The 27,990-nt window shown below is 40.3% G+C and overlaps 2 protein-coding genes across 3 annotated transcripts in view; one reads left to right on the top strand and one right to left on the bottom strand.

Moving 5' to 3' along the window:
* Window positions 1-1,806: 1,806 nt before the first annotated feature.
* Window positions 1,807-23,697, top strand: tax1bp1b (Tax1 (human T-cell leukemia virus type I) binding protein 1b). Of its 2 annotated transcripts, none has more exons than XM_036582999.1 (19): window positions 1,807-1,962; window positions 2,271-2,391; window positions 4,349-4,545; window positions 11,064-11,166; window positions 12,055-12,245; window positions 12,555-12,713; window positions 13,629-13,777; window positions 13,977-14,067; window positions 14,641-14,826; window positions 15,551-15,802; window positions 16,018-16,173; window positions 17,583-17,652; window positions 17,890-18,008; window positions 18,619-18,744; window positions 19,700-19,786; window positions 20,487-20,661; window positions 20,794-20,945; window positions 21,705-21,787; window positions 22,128-23,697. In XM_036582999.1, the coding sequence occupies exons 3-19, from the start codon at window positions 4,369-4,371 to the stop codon at window positions 22,327-22,329; spliced, it is 2,478 nt and encodes an 825-aa protein (XP_036438892.1). In that variant the 5' UTR covers window positions 1,807-1,962; window positions 2,271-2,391; window positions 4,349-4,368; the 3' UTR covers window positions 22,330-23,697. The 2 variants fall into 2 exon arrangements, with proteins under 2 accessions (XP_036438892.1, XP_036438884.1); XM_036582991.1 differs by having other exon boundaries at window positions 1,808-1,962; window positions 16,015-16,173.
* Window positions 23,586-27,990, bottom strand: part of jazf1b (JAZF zinc finger 1b) — a 27,225-nt gene continuing 22,820 nt past the window's right edge. Inside the window, exon 5 of the mRNA XM_036583010.1 lies at window positions 23,586-26,407. Coding sequence (XP_036438903.1) covers window positions 26,231-26,407 — 177 coding nt within the window. The 3' untranslated portion in view covers window positions 23,586-26,230. The remainder of the gene's footprint in view (window positions 26,408-27,990) is intronic.

Below are 27,990 nucleotides of genomic sequence, written 5' to 3'. Positions count from 1 at the left end.
TCCTCCCACATCGTGTTTCAACTGGTATGAACGACCCCCCCCTTTTACGTATGTATTATGTAATCAAGTGTGACTGTGAAAGTAAGTAACCTACATAACGCACATTTTTTCGCGTTTTGAACTAGAACTCGTCTATCATAAGTACACCTGAGATGCAGGCCTACAGAACGGACTTTGTACCGGAATGTGAAAAAAGCTTTTCGAGTTTTGACAAATGAGTGTGAACGTGGTGAATCATGAGCGATTATAAAGGCTGTGTTGTGGCATTCAGGACGGAGCAACATCGAGAACAACGCCTGCCAGTTTCCCACAGATAAAAACGCGACAGGCTAGACCAATGAAATAAGTAGTAGGCGACACGCACTAGTTTAAAGACCAACAGAAATGTGATGATTTTAGACCAATGAAAAGAAGACGTGGGCGGAGTTGGATCAGGTCCGGCTCCACCCCTTTGGACTTGTGGTCCTGCAGCGAGTGATAGTTGACGGCTGGTGGAACGCTGTAGAAGCTAGACATTAAAAATCGAGTGGAGATGGAACAGTAAATGAACTGAACTGATAGCAGCACGTAGCTGTATCTTTGGGCTCACTTCAGGCAATTTCGACTGAGATGTCTGACCGGCTGGCTCAGCTTAAAAATCAACATAATTAATGTGAATAATAATGATAAAAAAGGTTGCAGGACAAATAACACAAACACAAAACTTGGGGGGCGTTGCCCCCGTATGTCCGCTTATGGCCCAGGGTCTGGTGTAGGGCTAGAGGGATAAGACCAGGGATGGGACCACATCACTTGTTAGATGTTCATGTCAGTGGAGTTGTGTCATGAAAGGACCAAAAATCCTGAGTGACAACTGTCACCTCCCTCTTTCTGTCTCCTTTAGTTTAATCTATTGAGTTGAAATCAAATGTGAATTTAAATGTTCAGTCAAATGTGAACTCTTATGAAACACGATATGGGCCCTTATAAAAGAAAAAAAAATAGGCCAAGGTAGAATGCAAACACTGCTAAAACAAAGCATATTCACTTTCCACTCCTTGTAAGGAAACTAAACTGCAAAAACAATCAGTTTTGAATTAAGTGTTTTGTGACATCATGAAAAACCAATGTGTTTACATAAATCCACCTGTTCAGCCTACAGCAGTTTAGCTCTGCCCAGCCATGTTGAAGTTATAAGGAGTGTCTCAGCCTGGTCTGCTTTTTGAATGAGGAACAGCGCAGAGCAGCCAATCAGAGCAGGGATCATTTGTATATGACTCAATAACAAAACAGCCTGTTTAATTCTAAGAGGTAACCAGAGGTTTGGTCATGTAAAAATAAAATTATTAATTATTTTTAATGTGCAGGAAAAAGTAGGATTTGGGACCTTTAACATCGGTGGAATTGCAAAGGGCTGACCTTGTCATCACAGTATGAGATGTGAAAATGACTGTGCAGGTACAGCTGTGGGAATCAAAAAATATACCAGAAAGCCTTTGTATCATTATTAAATAAGATTTAATTTTATTTTCCACAATATTTTTTTCGTTATGGGAAAACAAGAACTTTGTCTTTGAAACGATATATGATGAAAAATGCGTGCTTAAAACGACCAGGGACATGAACTAACAAGGTAAAAGCAGTCAATTTTGACTTCCAGTTTACTTAAAGGGAACACTGAGCATCAATATTTTAGTGTGAGTACTGATGTCTTGTTTAGTTATTGAGTCTGATAGGTGTTATTATATCATAGAGATTGATCAGTTTCTCTGACCAGATAACTAATAATTGATCAAACTCATATTCTTCTCCTTCAGTGTTATGAAATAGTGAAATGAGAATGTTGTTCCGGTTAAGGTCAGTTTAAGTTTCAGGTTCACTTTGAGAGATGTAGGCATGAAAGCAAACATTTTGGCTGACCCTTGCTCTCACGAATGAAGTCCTTCAGAAGTTGAAAGAAGTTCCTGACTGAGGTCTATACAGGTGAAGCAGCAAATTAAACCTCTGAGAGAAAAGAACAGTGTGGACAAGCTTTTCCAGAGTCTTTCAGAGTATTTACAGAATGCAAACAAGTCCCGAAACCGAACTACACCCTATGCAAAACTGTGACATTAACCTCTTTTGTTATAAATATGATTCTTATAAGGAAGTAACCGGGCTCCCCCCCTCCTTCCCCTTTTCTACTAATTTCTATAACGGTTTTCTAATACTGTTTTCGAAGAAGCGGTAGCTATATTTGCTGTGTGTTAACTGCCTTAAAAAATCCCGTTTTTCATTTCAAAACATTGAAGATCAGCGTTTCCAGTGCGTGTACGGAAATGACGCCTCTTCTTCGCTCACTGTTGACTGTACTGAGTAAAGTGCGTCAACAGCACCGTGGAGGATTTCTGACTGCTGAACATACAGCATGAGGTAGGCCAGCCTTTATTTATCTCTACAATAACACTGTGTCCATTCCTCCTGGGACAAAAATATGTCTCTGTAGTACAAAATATATTTCAGAACGTGTTTGGATGAAGCCGAATTCCCTGTTTATAAGAGCCAACAACTAACCAAAACAATAGATCGCTAGCAAAAGCTAATGCTAATGCTAGCGGCGTAATTCGTTTTTTTTAGCTCTTAGTTAACAAACAAGGTTATTCAGTGTTTTCCATTCACAGTGTCGAAATATTTGGATCGTTCACGACTTTAATAGTCATTTTCATCTGTGTATAGACTGTGTCACCTCACTGGTAGTTACTGACTGCTGTCTGTTCGTTTGTTATTGTTTAGCTAAGTTATCTAGCTAGCTAGCTCACATTAGCAGCTGGGTTTGCGAGGTACTTTGTGCTTTAGTAACCTACCTGTGTGTTACTTACAGCGATAAATAAATGGCTAGATAAGTTGTTCGTCACCGTTCATCAGAATTAAAAATAGAGAAGTCACTTGTTCATTAGAATAATTAACCAACAGCTCCGGTGTTAACTTTTGTTTTTATTATTTTGTTGACTATTAAGCCACATTTTGCCACACGTTTCTGTTTTTGGCCGTCCCGTAGTGAGCTACACTCTTAAAAAAGATGGTTCTTCAAGGGTTATTTGCGAAGGTGAGGTTCTATTTAGAACCACGAGTTCAATAAAGAACCTAAATTGTTTGAACCTAAACACATTCAACACATTCTTCATCAATCAGAAAAACCATTTCACCATGTAAAGAACCATTTAAACATGACATGGTTCTATACTGAACTCATGGTTCTAACTACAACTGTTGCTTTCACTAAAGAACCCTTAAAGAACCGTCTTTTTCAAAAGTGTATATTAAGAAAGTTCACGTTAGTAGGTAAATTAATTTAGTTGTCCAAAAGTAAATTAAGTTCAAGCAGACTGCTGGTAGTTTACATCAGTTATTCATTTTTGTTAAATGTAGCAAAGCTAAATTGTGAGTGGTTAATCTGATTTGTTTTTAAATGATCAATACTTCTGAATGCAAACAGCATCATGCCACATGCCATAGCACTGATGTGTATATACAGGAGATACATAGAGAGAAGGAAATCTAAAAACATCCATGACATCTTGTGTATGTGCCCTTGTCAGTAACCAACAGGAATTTCCTGTTTCAGCAGTGTGGATATTCACAGTGATACTATCAGCTAATCAAATGCATGCTATACATAGGCACTATTTTTTATATGCTGTGACACACAGTCACGTTACTTGTGGTTGTTGCTCAATTGATAAAGCCAGAACAAGTGGTATTTTTAAAATTAAACTTACATTAAAATTATCTTTAGAACCGCAGTGTGTTGATTGCCAACAGACCGTGTTTACGTCTGCCGTAAGTCATCCTTCTTTCTGAAAATTTCCCCTGGCTGTGGATTACCATGATGACAAAATAAATTGCATGTCTCTGCTTCTTCGAGGGTTCACAACTTGATAGGCCAGAAAAAATGTCCTTAACAAATCCTGTGCTCACCCCTCCCAAATGTCAGTAACTGCTGAGTCACTAGCATGTGAATGTGTTTCCATTTAAATTTGAACCTTTCATTGTCTTATCTGTTAGAGTGTGTCTACACTTGTGTAGTATCAGCAGTCTTCGCAAAAAAGGAGTGTCTGTGTGTCTTGACTTTGACATGTAGGCCGTTCTTGTTGTAAAAACAACAAAGAGAAAGTAAGTCCTTGCCATGAATTGAAACGTGGTATATAAAACTAAACTAAATGCATATTAACAAATCGACTCATGAGGAAAATTTCATGGATGTCTGTTGTGTTTATGGCCATGGCCTGATTCATGCTGTAATTTGGGGAAGTGCTAAGCTTGAAAAGCAATTTCTGAAATTAACCTCTGTACTCTTTCATTTCTCCTGACTGGTGTGGTTCTCTCACAGGGCCAGCTGCTGACTGACAGATGGCCTTATTCCAGGAAGGGACATTAGCAAGCAGCGCCATGGAAACATCCAACTTTGCCCATGTCATCTTCCAGAACGTGGGGAAGAGCTATCTTCCCCATGCTGCTCTGGAGTGCCACTACACACTCACACAATTCATTAAACCCCACCCTAAGGACTGGGTCGGTATATTCAAGGTAAACCCCAGCACTGTGTTTTTTATTAAAATATTTGTCTGATTGACCCCATCAACAGTGGTACCGATTGTAAATGTTAAACAAGGATATTAATCTTAAAATCAGTCTTCTTTCAGTACAGTAGTGAAACTGCTTTACGCCCACTTACCACTTTGGAACTCATGATGGACAATTCATGCAAATTCAATCAATATGCAGTTAAGGAGGTGTTTCTGTTTGCCTGTCATGTTACTCGTCCATACCATATATTGGCAGGGTGTAAGTTAGTTCTAAAAATGGCAGAGAAAATGACTCAAATTGTTAGTTCCACCACTTCTTTTGATTCCTTGCACTGCTAGACAAACTAAGAAATATGAAAGAACAGAAAGTGAATTGAAAATGACAGATCTAGGCCAGCAACTTTATACAAGATTGAACATAGTTGTGGTTTTCCAGAGCTAAGGAATGTGAAGATCTAGAAGAGTGATGCTGACTTTACTCTATATCTGAGCGGAGCTCCACTGGTCTGCACAGACCCCTGACCTTAACACCTTTAGGATGGACTGGAATGTCGATAGTGAACCAGGCCTTCTCCAACATCAATACCTGACTTCGCGAATGCTCTTTTAACTGAACAGGCATACATTCCCACAGACGCACTCCAAAATTTTGTGGAAACAGAGTTCAACAGATTCATTGATTAACCTAACTACTGCATGTAAATCCCTTATGACAGGAAAGAAAGCATGCTCATTAAAGTCATTGTAAACCAAAGGTTCAATTAGATGCCTGCATGTAGTGAACAGTTTCTGCTTTTGCTTCAGTCAGTTAGTCAGCATAGTGCTGAAGTGGGTTTAAGGGAGTCAATCCAACAAGGGTAATGTTAGGTACACAGTCAAGGAAAAAAGGCACTGTGCAGGTACATTTTTCATTCAGCAAGAAAAGGGGCACCAAGATGGGTTCTTCTATTGTTACAAGCTTAATATTGTAATAATAGAGGAACCCTTTTTGATGCTATATAAAACCCTTTTCAGAAAGGTTCTATATAGACTCATATACAACATGTTCTCATGATCAGTCTGAAGAATCATTTCATGACATAAAGAACCCTTTAAGCATACAGGTGGTTGGTTTTTTGAGTGTTCTTCATTCTAATAGAATCATTGTCTTTACTAAAGAACCCTCAAAGAACCATCTTTTTTAAAAGCGTGCTGAGGGATCACCTTTCTCGGCTTGAGTCTGTCTTTTGGGATGCAGCTAACATGTCATTCGTTACAGCTAAGTTAGCCTCATTAATTACGCGTTCTAGCCTAGTCTTGTTTTGGGGACAAAGATTTTGATGGAACACTGAAGGGAGGGTCTGCATTTGTTTGGCTGAGTTTCAAAGCAACAAGCTTGAGCTAACTTTTGGCAAAATTGGTCACACAACTTTTAATGTTTATGCCATCACTTTTAGCAGTGTAGCTTTTGAAAATGATTTATTGCTGAAATAATCGGTTCACTTTATGTGGAAGCACCTCTACGAGCTGGGAACATTATTACTCTTTGGTGATTTTTAACCTTTGCTACATGTGTGGCTGTTTGCAGTGCATCATTTTAAACTGCCGGTGGTGTGAGTGAGAGGTAGAGAGGCAGAGTTCTGAGCTACTGTAGCTCGAAGGCCGTGGGAGCATGTTGGAGTGAGTTATGAGTGTTGGAATTGTGGGTGTTTTGGCTTGCTTTGCCTGTTGGAGTTCCCCCCACCACTGCTGGTTAAGGCCAAAAAAACAAAACAAACGACTTCAGCAATATTAAGGGAACCACTGATGAGAGAAAAGAGCTTAATAGTTGCTGAAGTGGAAGGAAGAATGGTGACTGTCAAGATTTGGTGTCTGGGTTGTGGTCTCAAGAGATCAAAGATACATTTTAAGGGCTCTTGGGGTGTGTATGTGTGTCTGTGTGCTGGACAGAGTTTGATGAAACAGTTTTACAACAAGCTGTCAGGAGGGCTTCTGGTTCTTTGCAGCTGTGTTGTGAGGCAGGCAGTGTTCTTTATTAAGAGTCATGGGATTAACCCACTGTGAAACACAGTGCAGGATCCAGCCTTTTAGACTTAAGCTAAACGGCTTCAAAGAAAATTGATGCTGAACAATTTTGATTCATGGAAAGACTTTTATGATCACCAAAATTGCTTTCCTGTAGTTCTTTATAGGCCAGAGTAGTTTAAGAAATGAGCAAAAAAGATGGAGACAAATTGCTTTGAAAAAAGGTTGGGAAAAAAAAGTCATTGATTTATCTTCCTGCAGAGTAGTTGTTTTGATGACTTTGCAACAGCTACTTTATGTCTTGAAGTGATTAACCACTATGAAGAATCTTGATTGGAAGTGCCCTTGAAGCCTGTTCTCAAGGCTCTAGTTTCTTGGCATACAGTATTCTGCAGTGGCCTGGAGGGAGATATGTTCCTCTGTTCCTCTACAGTGAACACAGACTGCCTGACGCAGGAGCTAAACCTGGGGAGGAAGAGCCCACAGCCCATAAATCCTTCACATTGCCACAGCTTTGCTGACAGACGAGCGGGTGCCATGCCAAACACACTAGACAATGGCAAGATGGATACCTGATCCATGAGTCACTTGCCTGAAGCTATGTTATGGTTGTGGGCTGCCAGTAGGGTGTTGTTGCCACCTGGTGTTCAGGGGAGGAGTTGAAACTACCTGTGCTTCAGTTAAATCACTGATGAGATGTTTCCATGGTGGTAGCATCACACTTGCGTTTGCGGCACCTCATTGTTACCTGAAGAGAACTTTCCGTCTTTTTCTTACTGTTTTTCTTTGGTACGATTGGTACTGTTGGGAAGAAGGGTAACCAAATTCAGCATTGGCACTTAAGCCGCTTTTTCACTGCATGGTACTGGCTCGACTCGGCTCTACTCCCCTTTTTTCGGTTTTCCACTAGGCAAAGCTGGTACCTGGTACTGGGTACTGTTCTTGGCATCACCTCTGTTAAGGCTCCAGGCGAGCTGAGCCCATACTATAAGGTGATGTAGAAATGCTGCAGACTATTGATTAGTTGGAGAGGATCACCAAACACTTAAACTAACGTTAGCTACCAGATTAGCGAACCCTCTTGCGTCGCCTTGAGGCAACCAGAATTGTCTCGTTGTCTTTACTCTGATGTAGTATTTCCCAAACTCTCCTGTTTTTTTTCCCCCAGCAGTCTTTTTGTCTTGCTGCCAACAACCTCTTATGAACAAAAATTGTCTCCTTCACGTCTCGGCAGTTTCATGCGGCATCGCTATGACGACCAGCTGCACTGAGAGAGTGCTATATCTGCAGTGAAAAACAAGGTAGCCGGTACCAAAAGCGAGTAGAGTTGAGCCGTACCATGCAGTGGAAAAGCGGCTTTAGTTGTGGTGTTGGTCACTTGGCAGTGAAAATGATGACAAAATATGGGATCATATATTTGTCACCCTACCGTGCCAGGCCACATTGTCCACTGAAAAAATGCTAAGGAAATAAGCTATAGGTTTATGTTTGAGCTTGCACAACGCAGCCCATAGCTCTTTGAAACTGGAGGGCTTGCAGAAAGCCTAACTTGAAAAGCTGAGAACGTCATGTTTGGAGTGTTGGGACACGCCATGAGAGTGAAGAAGGCGGACAGTGCTTTATAATTATGCTGTCAGAGTGGAAATGGTGATCAGTAGTGTGCCCTGATATATGTTCTTCCCACTGTTGCAGATAGATAGCTCTGATATATGTGTGCATGTGACTGAGAGCTAGAAACTTTCCCTCAGTTCTGTAGCTGTTCTCAGGTGATTACCCTTCAGAGAGTTCACCATTTGGTGCACTTTATTTACCACATCCTTTCAGTCAGTAGCAGAATAACAGTAACTGGTTGTGTTCATCTTTCTGGAAGTTTTCATATATGAAATTCACTTCCCTGATTTGGTTCCCTTAAACACTTGCAAAGGTAATACAGAACAAGTGTGTGTTTTACAGTCAAACTTAAGGGGGGCAGCTGATGTGACACATATTTCAAACTCTATGCACATCAAGCTAGCCTGGAAGGTACTGATGTTTCTTTGGGCTTTGATTGCACTTCACATATACTTAGAAGTCATCCCCAAAGCCTCCAGGAGACATGTCCAACATAAAAAGGGATGGTTTATAGGGACATCAAGTCTCTACAATTTTTAATACGTTAGGGGTGCAGCAATACACACACTTCAAGATATATGTACTGTGATTCTTCTACAAGGAAATGCCAACTAAGGATTTGCATTCTAACTAATTTTGGTACACGTAATGTAAGAGATGAGAAAAGTGGTTTCTGTGGAGGAGTTACTCCTTCTGGTGTGTACTTGGAGCTTTGTAACTTTGCAGACTGTTTACATGCATAAAAGGCTATATAACATTAAAAGAAAGAGGAGAAACCAGAAAGGCATAATGGGTCCCCCGTGATACTGTATATTTACTTAACACAACCAAACTGTCACACTTTACAGCCCTATTAAAATATAATGACATTTCACAGATTTTTTGCTTTTTTTGACTTTTGTTTTTACTCGAACTTTCATTGCTGCAGTATAGTGAATATTTGACAAGAGATTTCAGTATTCAAACACTGGCAGTTGCAGACTGGAGGATTCCAGTACCCATGCACCTCCCTAATGTCCCATTGCCAAAACAAAGGCATAATGAACACAAGTCATTAGATTGCAAATAAATTTAAATACACACAAGCATAAATTAATTTAGGCACAGTGCAAGGGAGTTTTTATTTTTGTTCTTGTGGCTGTCTCTTTTAGGAATACCATGAATTGTTTTTGTTATTAGAACGGTGGAAACCGTTCCACTTCGTCAGTATGACTCATATTAAGAATCTTTTTTTATAATGTGAAATCCTAGGGTATTGAATTTGCAATAAATGTTGTCTCACAACCCCCTATAATTGGAAGAAGAAGACTATGAATGTGCATAACAACTCGTATAGTTCATTTATCTTTTGCATATTTGACTGTTCTACAGCTAGTTTGTAATGGGCACTAGTTCGTATGTAAGGCTTCACAGAACAAAATAACCCTCATGGACTTCAGTCTTCATTTGAAGGGCATCTCCCCTCTTGGGAGAAACCTGATTTAAGCCATCTGCTTTTTTTAAACTGTAGTAACTTCCTCCTGATGTTTTTTGCCCTTTGTGTTGCTAGAACAAAACCTTGTATCTCCATTTTTTTGTTTTTTTTATTTATCTTTTTACATAATTTAAAAACACCAGTGGCACGATGACCTAGAATACAATCTTGTGAACTGTGATGTTTTCTTGTTACTTACACTGAAAGTTAAGAATGTTTGTTTTTTCCTTCTCCTTTAAAGTTACTTTCATGGAGATGCAAGGTTTTTCTGTATTAGATTCTCTTCTTGCATGCCTGTTGATCAGCCATTTTAGTTCTCCGCAACTGCAAGGCCTAAATGAGAAGCATGGAGGGATTTGGTTCCGCCCTCCCTAACTCCAAACAGGCCTAATGAGTGAGCTGTGTCCAGTGTGCAGTAATGACACTGCCTTTAATGACTTCCTGCTCTTTATAGCTCCAGCACCCCAGGCTGCTCTGCTGCACACAGTTCAGGAATTACAGCAACATTCTTAGTATTGTGGAGAAGTGCACAGTGAGAGTGGATTTTAAATATGACTGTTCAACACTAACTCTGTATTTTTTGATTTGTGTGTGTATGTTCAGATTTGTTGCCTCACCACTGCTGCTGTTGGTTTTCTTTGTGAACTGTGATAGTAGAGGGCAGGCTTGTTTAGTGTGTGTGTGCGTGTGCACGTGAGCATGTTCGAAAATGCAGTCAGTCCAATGTGAGGCTGATTTTGTTTGACAGCTTTATGGCAGAGGGCTGAAGTTATGGCTGTATTTTCTGTACACCCCCTCATCAGCCATCAGTTAACAACACATAAAATTCATATAATTACATTTTTTGTTTCCATTTTGAAGTATGTGTAAAATTTTCACCTATTTTCCTCTTCCTGTCAAGGCTGAGTTGTAGCCATGCTTCCTCAACCGAACATATTCATGAGGGTTTGGCACAGCAGTAGTGGCAGCCAGGAAGAGCTATGTTTCATTCATCTCACTGTAACTCTTATGGAGTTCATGCATGTGCACACATTTTGGAGTGTTTCCCTTTGGTTTTGGTGCTGAAAAGCTTAACAGCGACGTAAACAAGCGAGTCAGGCAGTGGGTTAGACCATGACCATCTGAATACTGAATTTATTGTCTTTGAATTAGCCTGCATCTGTGTGCAGCAGCATACATAAACACTTGAACCACTTTATAGAATTAGGTTGTCAGATCCTGTTCTCTTTATGGACTTTGTAGTGGGATGAAACAGTTGATAAAACTGTTGTAAGGTATTCCTCTGATTTGCAGATGTCCTGAACTGATTGCGTTGAAGGTCATACCCAGACTACATTTTAGAATTATAACATTTTATATACCCAATTCTGCTGGTTTACTGTGTACTTGCCTGTTTAATGTACGGAGCGTATAAAACCTGTCCTTATTAGGTTGGCTGGAGCACAGCTCGTGACTACTACACCTTCTTGTGGTCTCCTCTACCAGACAACTATTCAGAGGGCACTGCAGTCAACAGATCAGTGGTCTTTCAAGGTAACATTCTTACAGAAAAATGTGCTTAACCTCCTAGAAGTTTTAATATCCAAATGACAGATGCAGTAAAATATGAAACACTGGGGCCCCCTATTAAAGTGCCCAAGTGTTGATGGGCCAGTTTTAATGCAGTGGTTTAGGTCACGTACTACAGTTTTTGGAAAAAAAGCATGAAGGAAGTTCACTGATACTGCTGCGCTCAGAGAGTATTAGGGTAATAGAAAACTTTAGTTGCATAATTTTAGTTTGCACATGTGGATTATAAAATGTGGTGTTGAATGGAAGCTACTAAAATGTTTCATATGATAATCATTGTTTGACACAGCAGTGAATTGGTTTTTGTACCCTAGTGCATTGTTTCTTAATCCTGCTTCTGGCGACTCACAGTAGTGCACAGTTTTGATGATTCCATGCCTTAACACACCTAGTCCAACACCATAATTAGCTGGGCTATTTTGACAAACACAACAAATACTGTGACACAACTTGGAACAATGCAACAAATGAAATGACTTAAACCTTTGACTTAAACAATTATCTCTGATTAAATTAAAGGATGTGAATGGTTTCTTTGTTTCTAGTGTTTTTTTTTTTTATAATTATTAAATATGTGTACTTTGCAAAATATAGTTTTACAATTTTATCTTATCACCACAACACATTGATAGCTATCAAAGTGTGTCTTGTACTTGTACTACATAACAGTTTGTTGTTTTGGTTCACATACTTACAGTTTGCAAGGAAAACATTACAGTAAAGGGATTTAACAGTTAAAAGTAATACAATTTTTTTTTTTTTTATTAAAAACGCAAAATAAATCTGTAGGGTCCGTAAGTATTTAGCAAAATTATAATCAGCCTAAACTTCCTTTCTCTGACTATATTACAGGTTACTATGTCCCCAACGATGATGGAGAGTTCTACCAGTTCTGTTATGTTACTCATAAAGGAGAAATCCGTGGGGCCAGTACCCCATTTCAGTTCCGTTCTAAAAGCCCCACTGAAGAAGAGCTGCTGACCGTGGAGGATGAGGGTGGATCAGACATCCTGGTCGTCACCACCAAGGCTAGCTACCTGGAGGTGAAATACTATTTTGGTTATCTAGAGAGCACTTGGCTATGCTATCAGAAAGCAAACACTACTTGGCACCTGCTCAGGACTCTTGTTAGTGTCTCAGGCAGAATTCATACTAACTTGAGTGCAGCTTCTCACTGTACAGCTAAGCGTTGTGCAGTGTCTACATTCTACAAAGTGTATGTTAAGTCACCATGACTGCTCAGACTGAATTATTAGTCAGCTTCCTGTTAGATGCTAATGAATGAGTCATATAGAGTTATCCTGTCCGTCATTGTAATTTTTTGATTTGTTTTGTTTTGCATTGTTTCTCAGCAAAAGATGGAGGAGGTACGTCTTGAGAAGGAGGAACTTCTGAAGAGCATGGAGCTCTTGCAGAAGGAGAGAGATGATCTGCTGAAGGAGAAGGACAGACTGCAGAAGGAGTATGAGCAGGAACGAGATAGTGGTGCTCAGCTTAGGAGAGAAGTGCAGGTGAGACATCGAATCCCTTTATGTTTCCTCCTCCAAAGATAGTAGAACTCCAACTTGTATAAAAATTGAAGGACACCAAGGGGACAAAATAATGACCAAACTTCACATTCTGTTTATTGAGTTATGTTAAGCTAGACTCACCTTGTTTTGCCTAGAATCATTGGACATAGTGTTTCAAATCTTTGATTAGGGGCTTTTCACAGCTTTGCATCATACCAGGTTTTGTCACATCAGATCAGGAAGTGATTGGTGTGTGCATTTACACCAATTATTGTTCATTTTCCCTCTTGTGGAATTTATGTACAAGTGTTGAGTGCAAATCTAGTGCAGTCTGTCAGCACCCCCTAGTGTGAGGCTTTACACAGTCTGCAGGGTCTCCTCCACATCATAAAAAAGCATAATTCATGAGTGACATGAATGCCATTAGTATCACTGCTGTTGGGTGGCTTTCTGAATGGAAGAGTTTTTAGAAGGATGTGTATGAGCACTGGGGGAAAACTGAGTTAAGATGAGTGTGCCCACCCGTTTGCGGCTGTTAATTTTATGACTGCACTTTTATATGTTGTTTTATGTGCTGCTACAATAATTCCAAAAAAAATTGCTCATAAAAGCATACTGTAGAGGGGAATTTGGCAGGAATGGCTTTTTGGAAGATCTTACTGCTAAATCTGATAGGTCTTTCCTCAGGTTTGTACAGGAGCTGAAAAGATTCAGCTCATTACAGTTAAGTGTTGTTCACAGGTTGTGTTTTTAAAATACAGTGTTTAAAAAGAGTTTTAAAAACGGTGGCTGCTTTTGATATTGACATTTGCATCCCTCAAGGAAAACATTGATATTTTCTTGTTTTGCTTCTTAGATTTTTTTTTTTTACTGGATGATCTGCATTAGATATTTCTCTATTGGTATTTAACTTAGGAATTGCAGCTCTCCTCTCAGAGCCTTCAGGAGGAAAGAGAAGAGGTGAAGAGGAGGATGGAAGAAAACACAGCACGGCTGCTGCAGCTGGAAGAGGACCTGATTGGGGTTACACAGAAAGGCCTGCAGAAAGAGACTGAGCTGGACTGGTACGTTTTTTTCCCTGCCCATAGAAATAGAAACATGCTGCCATTATTACCTGGGTTGACAGTGCCTTATAGCAATTTTCAGCATGTTCTACAATCTGTGTTCCTACTTTTTTATTTTTGTTCAAATTACCAAAAATTACTTGAAGTTTAACTTGCTGATGTAAGCGTGTATGATAAATGTTGGTGTTCTGATGGACAGCCTCAAAGATCGGGTGAAGAAGCTCACTCTAGAGAAGGAGGCACTGGAGTCTCAGCTGAAGAATGAGAAGGATGAGAAAGAGCTCTACAAGGTACCACCACTTCCCTTCATTTTTAAATGTCAAGTGTTAAGGCCCCACTCAAAATCAGTATCTGTGTTTAACAGATTGATTATTTGGAATGATTTTCAGGTGAACAAAAAAGAACAAAAGTAATCCATTTCACCCAAATGTAATAAATCCAGCCTGTTATATTCTTTGAACAGACCTTTGTGCTTAGTTTGTGCATCCCCTCCCTTTTTAACCTTCTCTGTGTGAACAGGCCAGGCTCTGTTCACTCAGGAAGCTCTCCCTGTCTCTCCTGCTTTTTTGTGGTAGGCCCAGGAACTAGGTGTGACATGGAGCTGTAACTACGGAAGTAGAGGCTGCCCCACACCTCATTGCTGTTGCCCCTGGCAGTGGGGGTTAGCTTAGTGCTGCCGTTTCTCTCTTATTGCTGTTATAATTAGAGTTAGGCAGCACATTTCCCAGCAAAGCGGAAATGCAGCCTGGTGATAATTACTGAGTGTTTTTGCTCAAGTGCCAGGACAGTGAAGTCTTAGTGTGAGCCCAGTGGCTCTCTTATAACGCTTTGTCTGTTCATGAGCATGTGTGTGTATCACTTAGATTCACCTGAAGAACCGGGAGCTGGAGAACACTAAGCTGAGTGCAGAGCTGCAAATGTTGAGATCAGTGGACGTGAATAAGGAGAACACCATTGCCCAGCTAAAAGAGGAGCTAGCTCGGGCCAAAGCTTGCCTGGCAGAGAAAGAAAAACAGCACCGCCAGCTTTTGGCCAACAGCTCCCCATCGGTAATATACACTGACCTCTTAAGATCATCCTAAATATTGTGCTGTGTATTAGGAGCTACACTATTTGTCCAAAAGTGTCCAGACACCCCTTAAAATTAGTGTGTTCAGCTGCTTAAAAGTTCACCCATTATTGACACAGGCGTTTAAATGCACACACAGGTTGAATCCTCTCCATAGAAAAGCATTGCTAATAGAATGAGATGCTCTGGAGCAGCTGCACCTAAGCCTAAGGTCATCATGCCCAATAGCAAGTGTCAGCTAGAGGCATACAAAGTTTCTCAGCATTGGGCTGTGGAGCAGAGGGACTGCAGTCTCTGGAGTGGTAGAGCCCTATCCAGTACCTTTTGGGATGAGCTGAAACAGCACTTTAGCTTCTGAACCACTTTAGCTTCTGAACTAGAACTAATCTTCCAATGTCAGTACCTGAACACACTATTTCTATTGTGGCTGAATGGAATCAAATCTTCACAGCAGAAACATGCTTTGTAAAGCATTCCAGTTAGAGTAAGGGCTATTACTGCAGTGAAGGAGGGGACAAACTCTACTACCCTTGATTTTGTAAGAAACTTTAGATGAACAGGTTTCTGCAGACAAACAGTGTAGATTGTAGACTTCTTTCAGAAATTTGCCAGTTATTAAATAATGAAGAAGAATCAAGGCATTAGATTATGTGTGTATTTGCATGTATGTATGTTCATATCTGTGTGTTTGTATACACTTGCAGGGAGAAAGCAAGACCTTGCGGGAGCAACTAAGGCAAAAGGAGGAGCAATTGCAGGCCACTCAGCAGCAAGTTGCCATGCTATCCGCAGAGTTGCGGGATTCGTCCAGTGCACGGGACCGGGGCATGGCCGAGCTGTACCGGGCCCGGCTTGAGGCTGACTCTCTTAGGCAGGGCCAGGCTGAAGCGCGGGCTGAGTGTAGCCGTCTGGAAAAACAGCTGGAGGAGATGAGGAACTCTGCCAAGCAAGAGGCTGTAAGTATACTAGAGGATCTTATTTAATAACTATCAACACTCTGGGTCACATACCAATACCAGTATCTGAGAACTATACAAGACAGCATAACACATTGTTAACAGTGACACAAGTAATATTGGAATCTCATTATATCTCATTCTCCATCTCCATTCAGTGAGGTTGTTGAATCGGAATACATGTACTGTAAGGTGATGTGTCTGTATTTCAGCAGTGTAAGGAGTCTGAGGGTTTGGCTGTGGCTGAGCTGCAGAGAGAAGTAGAAGATCTGAAGCTCAGACTGCAGATGGCTGCAGAACATTATAAGGAAAAATACAAGGACTGTCAGAAACTGCAGAAACAGGTGGTCAAGCTCTCTGAGCAGCAAGGGGTGAGCAAACGTACCTCTTTACTATGCTGTCTAACTTGGTTTTGTCTAAACTGACTTTGGAGGTCTGCCATTTCCAACTCTAATTTAATCAACCTGACTCGGCTAATGGAGATCTTTAGAGGTATTGTGTTTTATGTGTAAAGTTAGAATTACAGCTATCCTCAGTAAAGTAGGGCAGTACATTTCCAGAGAATGGTCAGGCAGTGCTGATTTAGTGGCAGTGATGCAAAATTCGTTGCTCATTGCTCAAAGAATGTACTGTGTTACTGTGTTTTTACATTTCACCTAAAGTATTTATGAGTACTCCAGTGCCACTAAAATTGAGGCTTACATTAATATACAGTTGTATGCAAAAGTTTGAACATCCTAGTCAAGTCATGTATTGTTGATTTTCTAAGTGAAAATAATTTAATGCATTTTCTTCAGAGGACAAACTTGTTGTTTTTGTACTGCAAATTTTAGTGCACACTTTCTATTTTTTGCTGAGTTTAAAGTATTGAAACAAACATGGGCTGTGTTTGAAATAGAAATGGAGTCTCGCTGCTTGTTGTTCAATCAAACTAGCTCATATTACCAACTACGAATATAATAAAAAAGAAATCACTGGCTTTTTAGCAAACAGAGGAAAACAGGTGTGTTTGGAAGCCACACAGACTAACCCAAAGCTGGTACACATAATTTTTTTTTAGTATTTTTGGCTTTAAAGATGGGAAGAACGCAAAACTCTTTACTTTGTCATGTTCTCTTTCGGAACTCAAGAGGCATCTCTTGACCAAAATATATCCACACATGTTGCTAAAGACCTGACCTTAAAAGAGCTGAAAAGCAGCTGCTTGCTAAGCAGTGACTGGAGAGCTGAGGAAAATAGGGTGGGTTTTGAGATCAGTCTAAGTGGCTCAGTCCTGAATATTAACAGTTTAGTTGAACCCCTTTCCTGTAATATGGCACAAAGATTTTTGTTGTATACTGGATACTGTTCTTTATACTACTATGAAAAATAGCATGTGGTATACACAACATAATGCAGTTTGCAGTATGTAGTATAGTAGGATGCCATTTTTAATGCACCAATGAAATATAAAATGTGCCATAACTTTTTGTTGTTGTGTTGTTGTTGTTGTTGTTGTTGTTGTTGTTGTTGTTGTTGTTGTTGTTGTTGTTGTTGTTGTTGTTGTTTCCCCTAATAGGTTAAATTCAGCAAACGAACAGTACTTCTGCCTTTCAATGTACAGAAGTGTGTTCTAGGTAGAGGATATGTTTACTTACTTTCACTTAGAAAATCAACAAAACGCGTCATTTGACCAGGGATGCCCAAACTTTTGCATACAACTGTATAATACACCAGGTTTCACTCACAGTAGATAGTCACATGCTAACTGGAAAGCCCTCCTTACTTTATATTATTTCAGATAAAAAGAAGTCCTGGTTCAGAGGGAACAGCTGGTCCTCTGTCTGCAAGCCCCGAGGCATCTGTGCCAGGTAAACATTCTTTTAGCCAAGCTAAACACCTTCTGTTTGATCCCGGTAAGCATTTGGATCTATGACTTAGTAATTTATTGGAGTCTAGGTGTTTGCATTTTTGATTGCTGCCCTTGAATCAGTCTAAGATATATGTGTGTTTTTAGCCATACTCCTGTCTGGCTCTAGTAATAACTACAGCCATCTATGCCTAGTAATGACTAGAGAACTGCAACTCTTTTGGTCTCTTTGTGACAGGAAGCCCAGGTTCATCAGACAACGTTTTGGATGCCATCATCCAGGGCAAGCTGAAGGGGGTTAGTAAGGAGGTGTCTGACAAGAGTGACAAGTACAGGAAGTGCAAACAGATGTTGAGTGTAAGTCATTTTTCAGTTTGTATTTTCTGTGTGAGTCAGCTGATCACATGATTTCCTGTAATTAGATTCAATCTTGAATTCATCTTTAACACGTGACATGCACAGTGTAGGGACAAGTGGGTTATGATGTATTGTTTGCTGCTAAAACGTACAAAATATTCCTGTTTGTCACTTTTTTATTTTGCTGTAATGCACCGGTGAGTGCAATGCTGAGCGTAGCAGTAATCAGAGTATATTGCTGCTATTGTTTTATTATTTTTGTAATTTTTCTAGTCTACACTTTGTGAGACTGTGATGAGGTAGCCCTTTCCAAGTTTCATTATTTTATCATGGTATGCTATTCCGTCTGTTAGTTGAAAGAACAATAATATGGAATAAAGGTGGACTGAAAGCTTAAGGAAATGAGAGATTTTTGGTGGGTCTCAAGACCAACAAAGCCTCTACATGTTGGTTTTGTCATGAAATAGTTTGCCAACCCCTTACCTAGTGCATCAAGCTACATTGAATCAAAAACACAGATTTATGATCATAGTCAAACAAGAAGCAAGCTGTGTTACGAATGTGGCCTGTAAGCTGTAGTGCTGTGTAAAGATTCTGTACTCTCCTCCAGGAGGAGAAGGAACGCAACAGCATGTTGATGGATGAGCTGGCCAAACTGGAACTGAAGTGGAAGGAGCAGGTGAAGATAAACGAGGGCTTGAAATTGCAGCTGGCTGCCGAGGAGGATCGTTACAAGGTCAGCACCTACTACTGTTCCTGCATCTAACTTGACCACTCAGGGAAAAATAAATAAATAAATAAATAAATAAAAAAACAATACATTGAAATCTTCTTGTTCTCATTTGCCAGGTTCCATGTTATTTCTTATTCCAGCATTTAACTATTGTAAAGTTGACATATAGACATGGCAAACTGCATCTGGTATCTCCATAATGTTATGCAACAGCACAGCATATTAGGATGAATTCCGGTGGCCACTGCCTACATCAATAGGCTGATGTGACTTTGTGAGAATGTATTTTGGAATGTAGACAAACTTGCTTTAGTTTCATGAGACGATTTCAAAAAGCAGCTCAATAAAGGATTAACGAACAAGCTGAAAGCGCTGTTCAGAGAAGGCTTCCCTTACAGCGTGTTTGTCTAGGGCACCACTGTAGACAAAGAAAGGCATCATGGCATATATAATGAGAATATTATATATATTAATTGACCAGCTTTGCTCTTTTGTGCAAAGCAACTGTCACTTTTGCTAGCCAGTAGAAATAGAAACCAACAGAAAAGTCTGTTGGCTTGTTAATAAAAAGTGCTGGGGCAGTTTAGCCTTGACTTCTCTCTTGGCTGTTTATAGCTGCTGTGACTCAGGGCTCTTCCAGTGCTCTTCGAATGATATCACTGCATTAGCACAACTGCACAGACAGGGCAGGTTTATGAGCGTGCCGGGCAGGAGACAGGCTTTTACTGCTGTTTACGTGAGCGATGGAGACAGCTGAACAAGGAATGAGAGAAATATTTGAGGCAGGGCAGCCTAATGTATCTGGTAGTTCCCTGTCAAGGTTTGATCTGTATTCACAGACTAGAAAAAATGCTGCTTAGGATTTCACTGCTGATATTTCTACTCCCCAACCCAACCTCCACTGAAGCCAATGTGATATGCTCTTTACTAATGTACTTACATTCTTCTCATCACACAGAGCCAGTTAGCAGCCAAGGGCCGGGAGCTGAAGGAGCTAAAGGACACTCTTGCCGCATTATCCAAAGAGAAGGAGAAATTGGAAGGGGTGCGGATTTTTTTCCTTTATAGAGTTGTGCCAATCTAAAAATGCCCCTGGAATGCTTGGCTTTTTTCCCCCCTCCCAGGGTCTGGTTTGGGTTTAACGTATCTCTCTAATTGGGGCAGCAGAGCCAGCGAGGCCTTATTTTCCATTCAATTACTCTGGACCACAGAGAGGGATGCACAGCAGCCTGGAAAAAAATAAAAAAAACTGCTGAGAGGTACCTAGAGCGCAGAGCTTGACGCTTCAGCAAGCAAAATGACCCAATTTGAGGTTGCGACTGTAAATGAAATTGGCGCCTGCTGAAAACTTCAATAAAAGGCAGAGTTCTGCATCCCTTTGAACAGGCAGAGGAGTTTTTAATTAAGAGGCTAATTAAACTGTTTGTGTGTGAGGGTGGCTAGTACGTCCACGCTGCTGTAGCTAAAATACTGTGGCGGATGATGTATTGTCTGGCGCTAAAGATGGAGAGAAGAGGGGAAACTAAGGAAATCAGAACAACTGTCAGCAAAAAGCTCTTGGCCTTATCTTACGCTTTTCTTTAGCTGTTTTTTTTTTGTCTGGCTGTACTGAGTAAAAGTGTAATTTAATTGAATTAACATTTGAGTGGCATGTTAAGATGTATTGTCCTGGCCTTAAGAGTTGCTGAGTAATACTTTGTTGTAATTCTTTGTCAAACGTTTAATGAAAGTGTCTTTTGCTTTAGGAGATGCAGAGAAGTGCTAGCCGTGAGGAAGAGGAGGATAATGGTAGTTTGGATGTGCAGCCAGTTTTTCTGCAGTACCCCTTGCCATATCAGCAAGATGCCCCCTCTCCTCTCCTGGTGGCCCAGCGTCCTACTGATCTGATGTTTGGGAATCCTTATTCATCTGAAACCAGGGGTCAGTGTCTTGTCCACACACGTCACAGCCCGCTACATCTCTAAACGTCGAAGACTTTAGATCAGGATGGAAATGCCAAACCGGATAGACTATACATCACTCATTTTCATATTCCCATGTTTCTCAATTCAGACAGTGCAGATGGGGAGTTCTCTGATGAGCAGGCACCCAGATTGCCCCCGGCAGGGCCTCCGTCCTGGGATAGTAATGTTGTCTGCAGCCAGCCCGCACGCAACCTTAGTCGGCCTGATGGTCTGGAGGAGCCCGAGGAACAGCCAAGCACTGTGAGTTCATCCTAGTCATGTGACAGTTTAAGCTTTTGCATTTTTCATTCTTTTATTGTGGTATGGTACTGAGCTTGTTGATGGAAAATATGTTGAGTAAAAATGGAATGATAGCTTAAAAAACTAAGAATTTTTTGATAAGCTATTGTATTTTGGGACAAACGCAACCTCAACGTACATGTCCTGGAAAGAAGACGTTTGGGAACCACTGTTACAAAGCATGGTACAGTGGAGGGTGAATGTAATGTTATCAATCCTGCTGAAAGACTCTTATTAGTACAGCAGTGGAGTTCCTCCCTGGATGGACAATTGAACTTGGTATTGTGTGTGTGGTGTGAGTTTAAAGGAATGAAAATGCTTAGCAATGGAGATTACATGTGTATCAGTACATGGATGAGCAGTGATACATATTGATATGTAGGACATTAAATTATCAGTTCTAATTATCTGCAATATTCCAATAATAATAATTACATTTTCCTATTTATTAGCGAATAGCATTTTGGCTCTCAGAACATTGTGTACTCATCCTAATAAGGGGTGACATGCTAGAGCTAGGTAATAGTATCTCACTGAGTTTCACTTCAAATAAAAAAAATAATAATAATAATGTGAAGCGGTAGAAAAGTTAGTGGACATCTGCAAGGGTTGTTAAATAGGGAAATTAATGCTCTGAATCTGAATTTTACTGATCACATAAGTTATCAGCTAAGCCTGTGATGATAGAGTGGTGTATTCATTTTCTAGCTCCCATTTCAGCAAGCTAATGACCAGCCTACAGTCAGCGACCCACCCACTAACTTCCTCAATGACGGACAAATGCCCTTCTGCTTTGACTCCAGGTACAATACACACCCGTTCCCTCACACATTCTTCTCTAGTGCTTTTGTATCACATAGAAAGTGCGGATATCTGTCATGCTGCTGAGGTCTGCAGGAGATTTGTTTGTAATTGGATTAGCTATAGAGGCCACCCACATCGTCTAACACACAGATGCTCTTTTACTGCTTCACTCGCCTGGTGCTTCAGCATCATCAAAACAGCTTACTACACACAAACACCCCTCTTCTCTTTCATGTTGCTCTTTTTCTCTGGTTCCCTTACTATGTCATTTTATCTTTTTCATTTATATGAATTTTCTCATGCCAACTTTGTGGGTTTTTCTTTTTTTAATGTTTGCAGTCAGGAGCTGCAGAAGCGCTGTCCGCTGTGTGAGGTGATCTTCCCGCCACATTATGATCAGTCAAAGTTTGAAGAGCATGTGGAGAGTCACTGGAAGGTGTGCCCCATGTGCAGTGAGCAGTTCCCCCTCGACTGCGATCAGCAACTTTTTGAGAAGCACGTGCTCACCCATTTTGATGGCAACGTGCTCAACTTCGACTAGATCCGGCAAGAGAGGAAGAAATACTCACCTCTGCTCCATTTTAACTCATTTTCTTGCCTCATAACCGCTGCCGTTAACTCTTAGCCACACATGAGCATCTATTTGTAGGCAATCAGTTTAATCGCTCTTCACTATCGCTGCGCTAAGGACATTTAAGGCTCACATTACCCATAAGCAATGAGATGAGCAGACGCTACTGTCATTAAAATGACATTACATGAGATTAGAGTTAAAGCAGAGTGACTGATTGATTTTAGGATTGCTATTTATTTGTTCTAAGTTTGCTTCTCAGAAGAGCTTTGCACAGATTCACTCACCATCACTTCACCAATCTTATCACAGTCAGCAAGGTATAATACTTTTATGAACATTTTAACACAATGAATCGCTAACAGTCACCAGGCTTTATGGAATATGTCAGGTATTGTCTATTTTTCCTCTGCCGATCTAGCACAGTTCTGTACTGTCAGGGCAAAATATTAGTTTATACGCAATGAACTGATGAGCTGATCCTATATCATAAAATAATCTATTTTAGAATAAGCTTTTAAGATCTCTGAGGAAGTACAGTAAGGCTTTAACAGGCAAATTAATGGTTTGATAAGTTTCTTTTTGTTTCTTCATCTATTTAAATCAACACGCATACAAACCATTCTTATAATTGAGTTGCATGCCTTTCCTCTGTTACTGTGCACTGATATTAAGACCTCTCAGTCTGGTTTTCTTGATACAAAGTAAGCCTGGTTTTGGGACTGAAAAGAATGTTTGTTGGAAAACCACAGCTTGATGCAAGTGATTTAGAGCCAGGGTTATGTTCAGGAGGATTTTAGGTCACAATGCAATCTGACTAAGCATCCTTTTTTATATAGTTGAGCTGTCGAAATCTTAGGGGTGGGCAATATGACAGAAACATCACAATACTTAGACTTTTTTTTTGTTGTTGAATAAGTTGGAACAGGCAAAGCACTGGTAGTGCAACAGTTAAACAGCTATCAGAAACAGTTACTTAATGTCTCGTACTGCACTGCACTAAATCCAGTTAAACAGCACTAGTTGCACTGTCTTTGTAACAAAACATGCAGTTGGTCAGTATTCTTTGAGTACTGACATCTACAGTATACTTAAAAGAGCATATATGATAACAAATATTGCCTACCCTTATTTAATCTCACATAAGATGTCATGAGTTCACATTTGCCGTTTTAATGGTGCCAGACTTAATCTGTATCAGTTAACCAACTCCTCACGTTTCATGATTTAAGTTCAAGGTGTATGGTCTTCTGGATGTTTTTTTTTCTTGGTATGTATGTGTGTGTGTGTCTGTCTTCTATATCTGATCTACACCAATAAAGATTTTGTTTGGAAAAATAGCTAGTTATGTTGAGTTGACAGTACGGCTGACAGCGCCTGTCATCCAAGTGAGGATGCAGCAAACTGAACTGCTAGTTTTCACAACTGTACTTTTATCATGAGCAGTTTACAGTGATGCTAAGTTTAGTTTCAGCTAAAACAGTCATACTTAGCCAATCTTAAATGTATGTGATAAAACATGCTAATGTTCTGTGAATTGTGATAAACACACACACACAACTCTCTCCAAACACGCATCAGAGGCCATTTATTAATTAAATTGGAACCAGGTTTACATTGACGGAGCAGCTTTTTTTTTGTCAGTTTTTTCCTACTTTTGTTTAAAGTTACCAATTTTAAAACAACCTCTGTTGTCAGCTTCTTTACATGTAGGAACACCTTTCTCCAGAAACATACGAAAATATAATTTAATGCACTTACACAGAGACATAATACATAAACTATGCACAACATGTCAAATACTTCCCTCCAGACTGGCAGTATAATACTGTCACAATGTTCATCTAAACAGATAATGCAGTTCCATTACAACAGTGACGTCCATGCAATGATGTCATGATGGGTGATTGGCAGGTCCTTGATCTGGCTGCTCTCTGGATTCTTCGTTGATGTATTTAATCAGTCCTCCCAGAGCAGGACTACGGCTTAGGATCAGGCCACCTCTTGATGTAATTGTATTCAATAAGATGCAAAAGCAAAAACTGAGCCAAGATCATCATCGTTACTCTGAGATGTTTGGTAACCTTGCTCCTGAAGACGAACTGTTCTGCAGAGTTTACAGGCAGAAAAATGAAGCACCAGCTCTAGGGTTGGGTATCCCTGAGTTACCCCGATCAGTTGATAACTCCTACAAAATCAAAACTCTGTTGCTGCAAAAAGCATAGCACTGAGACACTAATGGGCGACTGCTCCCCTATCAAGAACTGTATTAACTTGTTTGTCTATATGGGCACAAATCCATCCAAAAGGCCACTCAAATTAGACCAGAGGTCAGCCAGAGTCAGAGGATAAACACATAATCTGGATCAATTCATCATACCAACACCTGGCTACACGAAGTCAAACAAGTATACTGTACTGGAATGCTGTGGTCTACCACAATTCAAGGCAACCAGTTTTGATAATTGCAACCAACTTGCACTTTGGGAGTCTAATAAAAAATAAAATCAATTCCCTTGGGTGGAAAGACAAAACTTGTACAGGTACTCCAACCCCCAGAGTGGCACGCTAGTCTTTAAACTTTACTCTGTGACTCGCAGGTGGGACTCTACAGCCCCTGACACATTGGCAATGGAAACCTCCAAACTCTGTTGGCAACTAGTCACTACAAAGTGCTTTAGTTATTTCGCCAGGCAATGAATTCAGCTATGGAGTTCTAGAAGGCTCCAGAGATTCTAGAAACACACCAGCCATAGCCGGCCTGGAACCTGTGTAACAGTTGACTTGAAAAATAGCGTCGGAGTATGTGGGCAGGTTAACGGTTCTGAAATGCTGGCAATTTGTCACCTGAGAAGATTGTTATTAGGTGCGGAAACAGGATCTGCCCAAGGATAACAGAAACAGGCCAAAACATTCCCAAAATGAATTTCTATACTCAATATCTTGCTTGGTATAGTTTTTTTAAATGAAAATGCAAAACTTGGGAATAAAGCATAGATTTAATATCTGATTATGAAAGTCTATATATAATTTATATACAATCTATAACTAAAAACGTTGCTTACATAATATTGGGTAGTTGAAACATTAACATTCAGGCTTTCTTTGCCATTCCTCTATGAGTATCCAAGAGCTTCAGAGAATCTTAGGAGCCATGGCAAAAAGCACCAGAGTTGTGGTCAGGATTGATGAATTCTGACAGCCTGGCTTTGACTCTGAATCTGAAGCTTCTGCACACATCATGCACCACCTCTAGTGACAGCAACTTTTGGGACCTCCCCCCACAATGACGCCAATCCATCTTCTCCAAGCATACCATAATTATTTTACAATAAGCACCTTATGTCAATAGTAATACAAGACAAAAAAAGAATGATAGTTGAATGTGCAAAAGTACAAAACTGTGAACTCTAATACGATACATCATCTCAGATAGGCAGAGAACAGATAACAAGATACAAATAATGAAAAAAAAATGCATGCATTTCAAAGTGTAGTGTAAGAGGAACACAGACGCTCCTTGAAGAGGCATGGAATTAAAAGGGGCATAAAAAGAGTGTCCTCTTCATGAAGAGATGGAATGAGAGAGGGATAAAGAGAACCTCCTAATGGAGGTATGAAACGATGGGCAGATAGAGGGAGTCTTCCTCATGGAAGAGTTAAATGAAAGGGTACAGGATTCCTCATGGAGGGGTGGAAAGAAGGGACAGAGTCTTCCTTGTGGAAGAGTAAAATGGAGATAAGGAATGAGAGCATAGAGAACTTCCTCAAGCAGGAGGTCAGAATTATTACACGCAGCAACAGCTCTTGGTGATGGTGTGTGAGTGTGCAATAAGGTGTGTGAGATAATTTGTTGGCACAGAGGCCCGCTCTACTGCTGCATCTTGCGGATGATGTCAGCTGAGACAGGTGGGTGGAAGTTGATGGTGTGGTGGCGGAGACCCTGCGAGCTCTTGTAGCTCTTCCCACAGCGGCACTTAAAGGGCTTACGCACACGGATCTGAGTGCGATGGCCGTTCTTGGCATGGTACTTAATACCATTCACATTCTGCAAAACACAATTCAGCAGTACAATGTCATTCAGGGATATTCAAGCAGTCCATAATAGCAAGTTTATCACATTTCGATACTAACAGACTAATATTAGTACACACGGTATTTCTGGAGCGTGTTTTACACCAGAAGTCCACACAGTATTTTTACACAAGCCACAACTTCAACGTTTTACTCATCTGGCTGACTTTATACTATTGATTTTGTTTTTAAAGGGCTTGTAAGGGCAAAGAGCATAATTGACTTACTATGTGCTCCTAAACATCTCTGCCCTTCACCTTGTCCCACTCTGTCCTACTCTGTCCCACCTCCTGAGCCACTCCATCCCATTGATAACTTTGTTATACTGAGGTAACAGGTCTCATTATTTGGCCAACAAGTGGTTTAAGGGTTGCTAACATCCAATTCACCTAAAAAATGGCCTCAAATCAACTGTCAAAATATGTGGACACTAGGGGTGGGAATCTCTAGGCACCTCACGATTCGATTCGATTACGATTCAGAGGGCTGCGATGCGATTATAAAACGATTATCGATGCATCTCGATGCATCTTTTTTTTTCTATATAGCATTTATATTCTCTCACTGTGTGAGCTCAAGTTTCGAGTTCAAGGTTCAAGTTTATTTGTCATTTGTACAACATATCAGGACATTTATGCATTGAAATGCTTGTGGTGAGGCTCAGCTAATCACTCTACAGAAAGTAAATAAGTAAAAATAAAAATACAAGAAAAACCAACTGAAATATATATGTTAGTTATTTAAAGTGACTTGGTACTTTTAAAGCAAAGTATTTGTAATGATCCAGAATGAATTTACTTCCAATATCTTTTTTAATAAAACAAATGGAAGTGATGTGGTAAGTGAACTAGAATGCTCTCATTCAGTGCTCGTTTGGAGCACGAGAAGCTGCTGCAATTCATCTGCGATAAAATGCGCAGTTACGGTGAAATAAGATCCAGTTGTAATGGATGACCACGCAGCACGTTACAGCTATTCTACCCGTTTTCTTTAGTGATTTTATAACTTCGGTTTTGGTCTCGTTGTTGAGACGGGGGGGTCGCTGTGTCAGTAAAGTAGTTGTAGTTGTTGAGACGGGACGTGTGCAACATAGCACGAAAGCCCTGTTTCGCAACGACTGAGAACCGGCGTGCAGACTGAAGGTCACATAGCAGCGATGCGTTATTCGCATTTATAAGCAGCGCAGTTGGTTTCCTGGTACGTTAAATCTGCAACGAGAGACTGTCACACAGTAAAAAGTGGCGAAGCTGAAGTCAGCTTCTCTTTCGAATTCTCCCGTTCCATCTTAAATGGTGCCGCATTTACATTCGGCGCCTCAGTCAGAATTTAAGGTGGAACGGGTAAATTCGAACAAGAAGCTGGAGAATAAAAAGCGACTTCAGCCTCGGAAAACGGTCGAACGTTGAGAGACATTTAACTGATCAACTTCTGAGGAAAAGTTTTCTGGCGGAGATGGGAGGAAAGCGGCTATAGCTAAAGCTTAAAGCACAGCAGAGTAAATCTGCGTTTTCGTTTATATTGTTTAGTCTATACTACGACATTAACACATACTGAGAC

This window comes from Colossoma macropomum, unplaced genomic scaffold, assembly GCF_904425465.1.
Source record: "Colossoma macropomum unplaced genomic scaffold, Colossoma_macropomum, whole genome shotgun sequence".
NCBI classification, from domain to species: Eukaryota; Metazoa; Chordata; class Actinopteri; order Characiformes; family Serrasalmidae; genus Colossoma; species Colossoma macropomum.
The sequence above is the reverse complement of the archived record's forward strand: the minus strand, read 5'-3'. Positions and strand labels throughout refer to the sequence as shown.

Excerpts from the sequence above, each read along its gene's own strand:
- tax1bp1b (XM_036582991.1), top strand. The coding sequence starts at position 4,369 with ATGGCCTTATTCCAGGAAGGGACATTAGCAAGCAGCGCCATGGAAACA. Across the intron at positions 12,246-12,554 it reads CCAAGGCTAGCTACCTGGAG|CAAAAGATGGAGGAGGTACG; the intron begins GTGAAATACTAT and ends ATTGTTTCTCAG. Across the intron at positions 15,803-16,014 it reads ACTCTGCCAAGCAAGAGGCT|CAGTGTAAGGAGTCTGAGGG; the intron begins GTAAGTATACTA and ends TCTGTATTTCAG.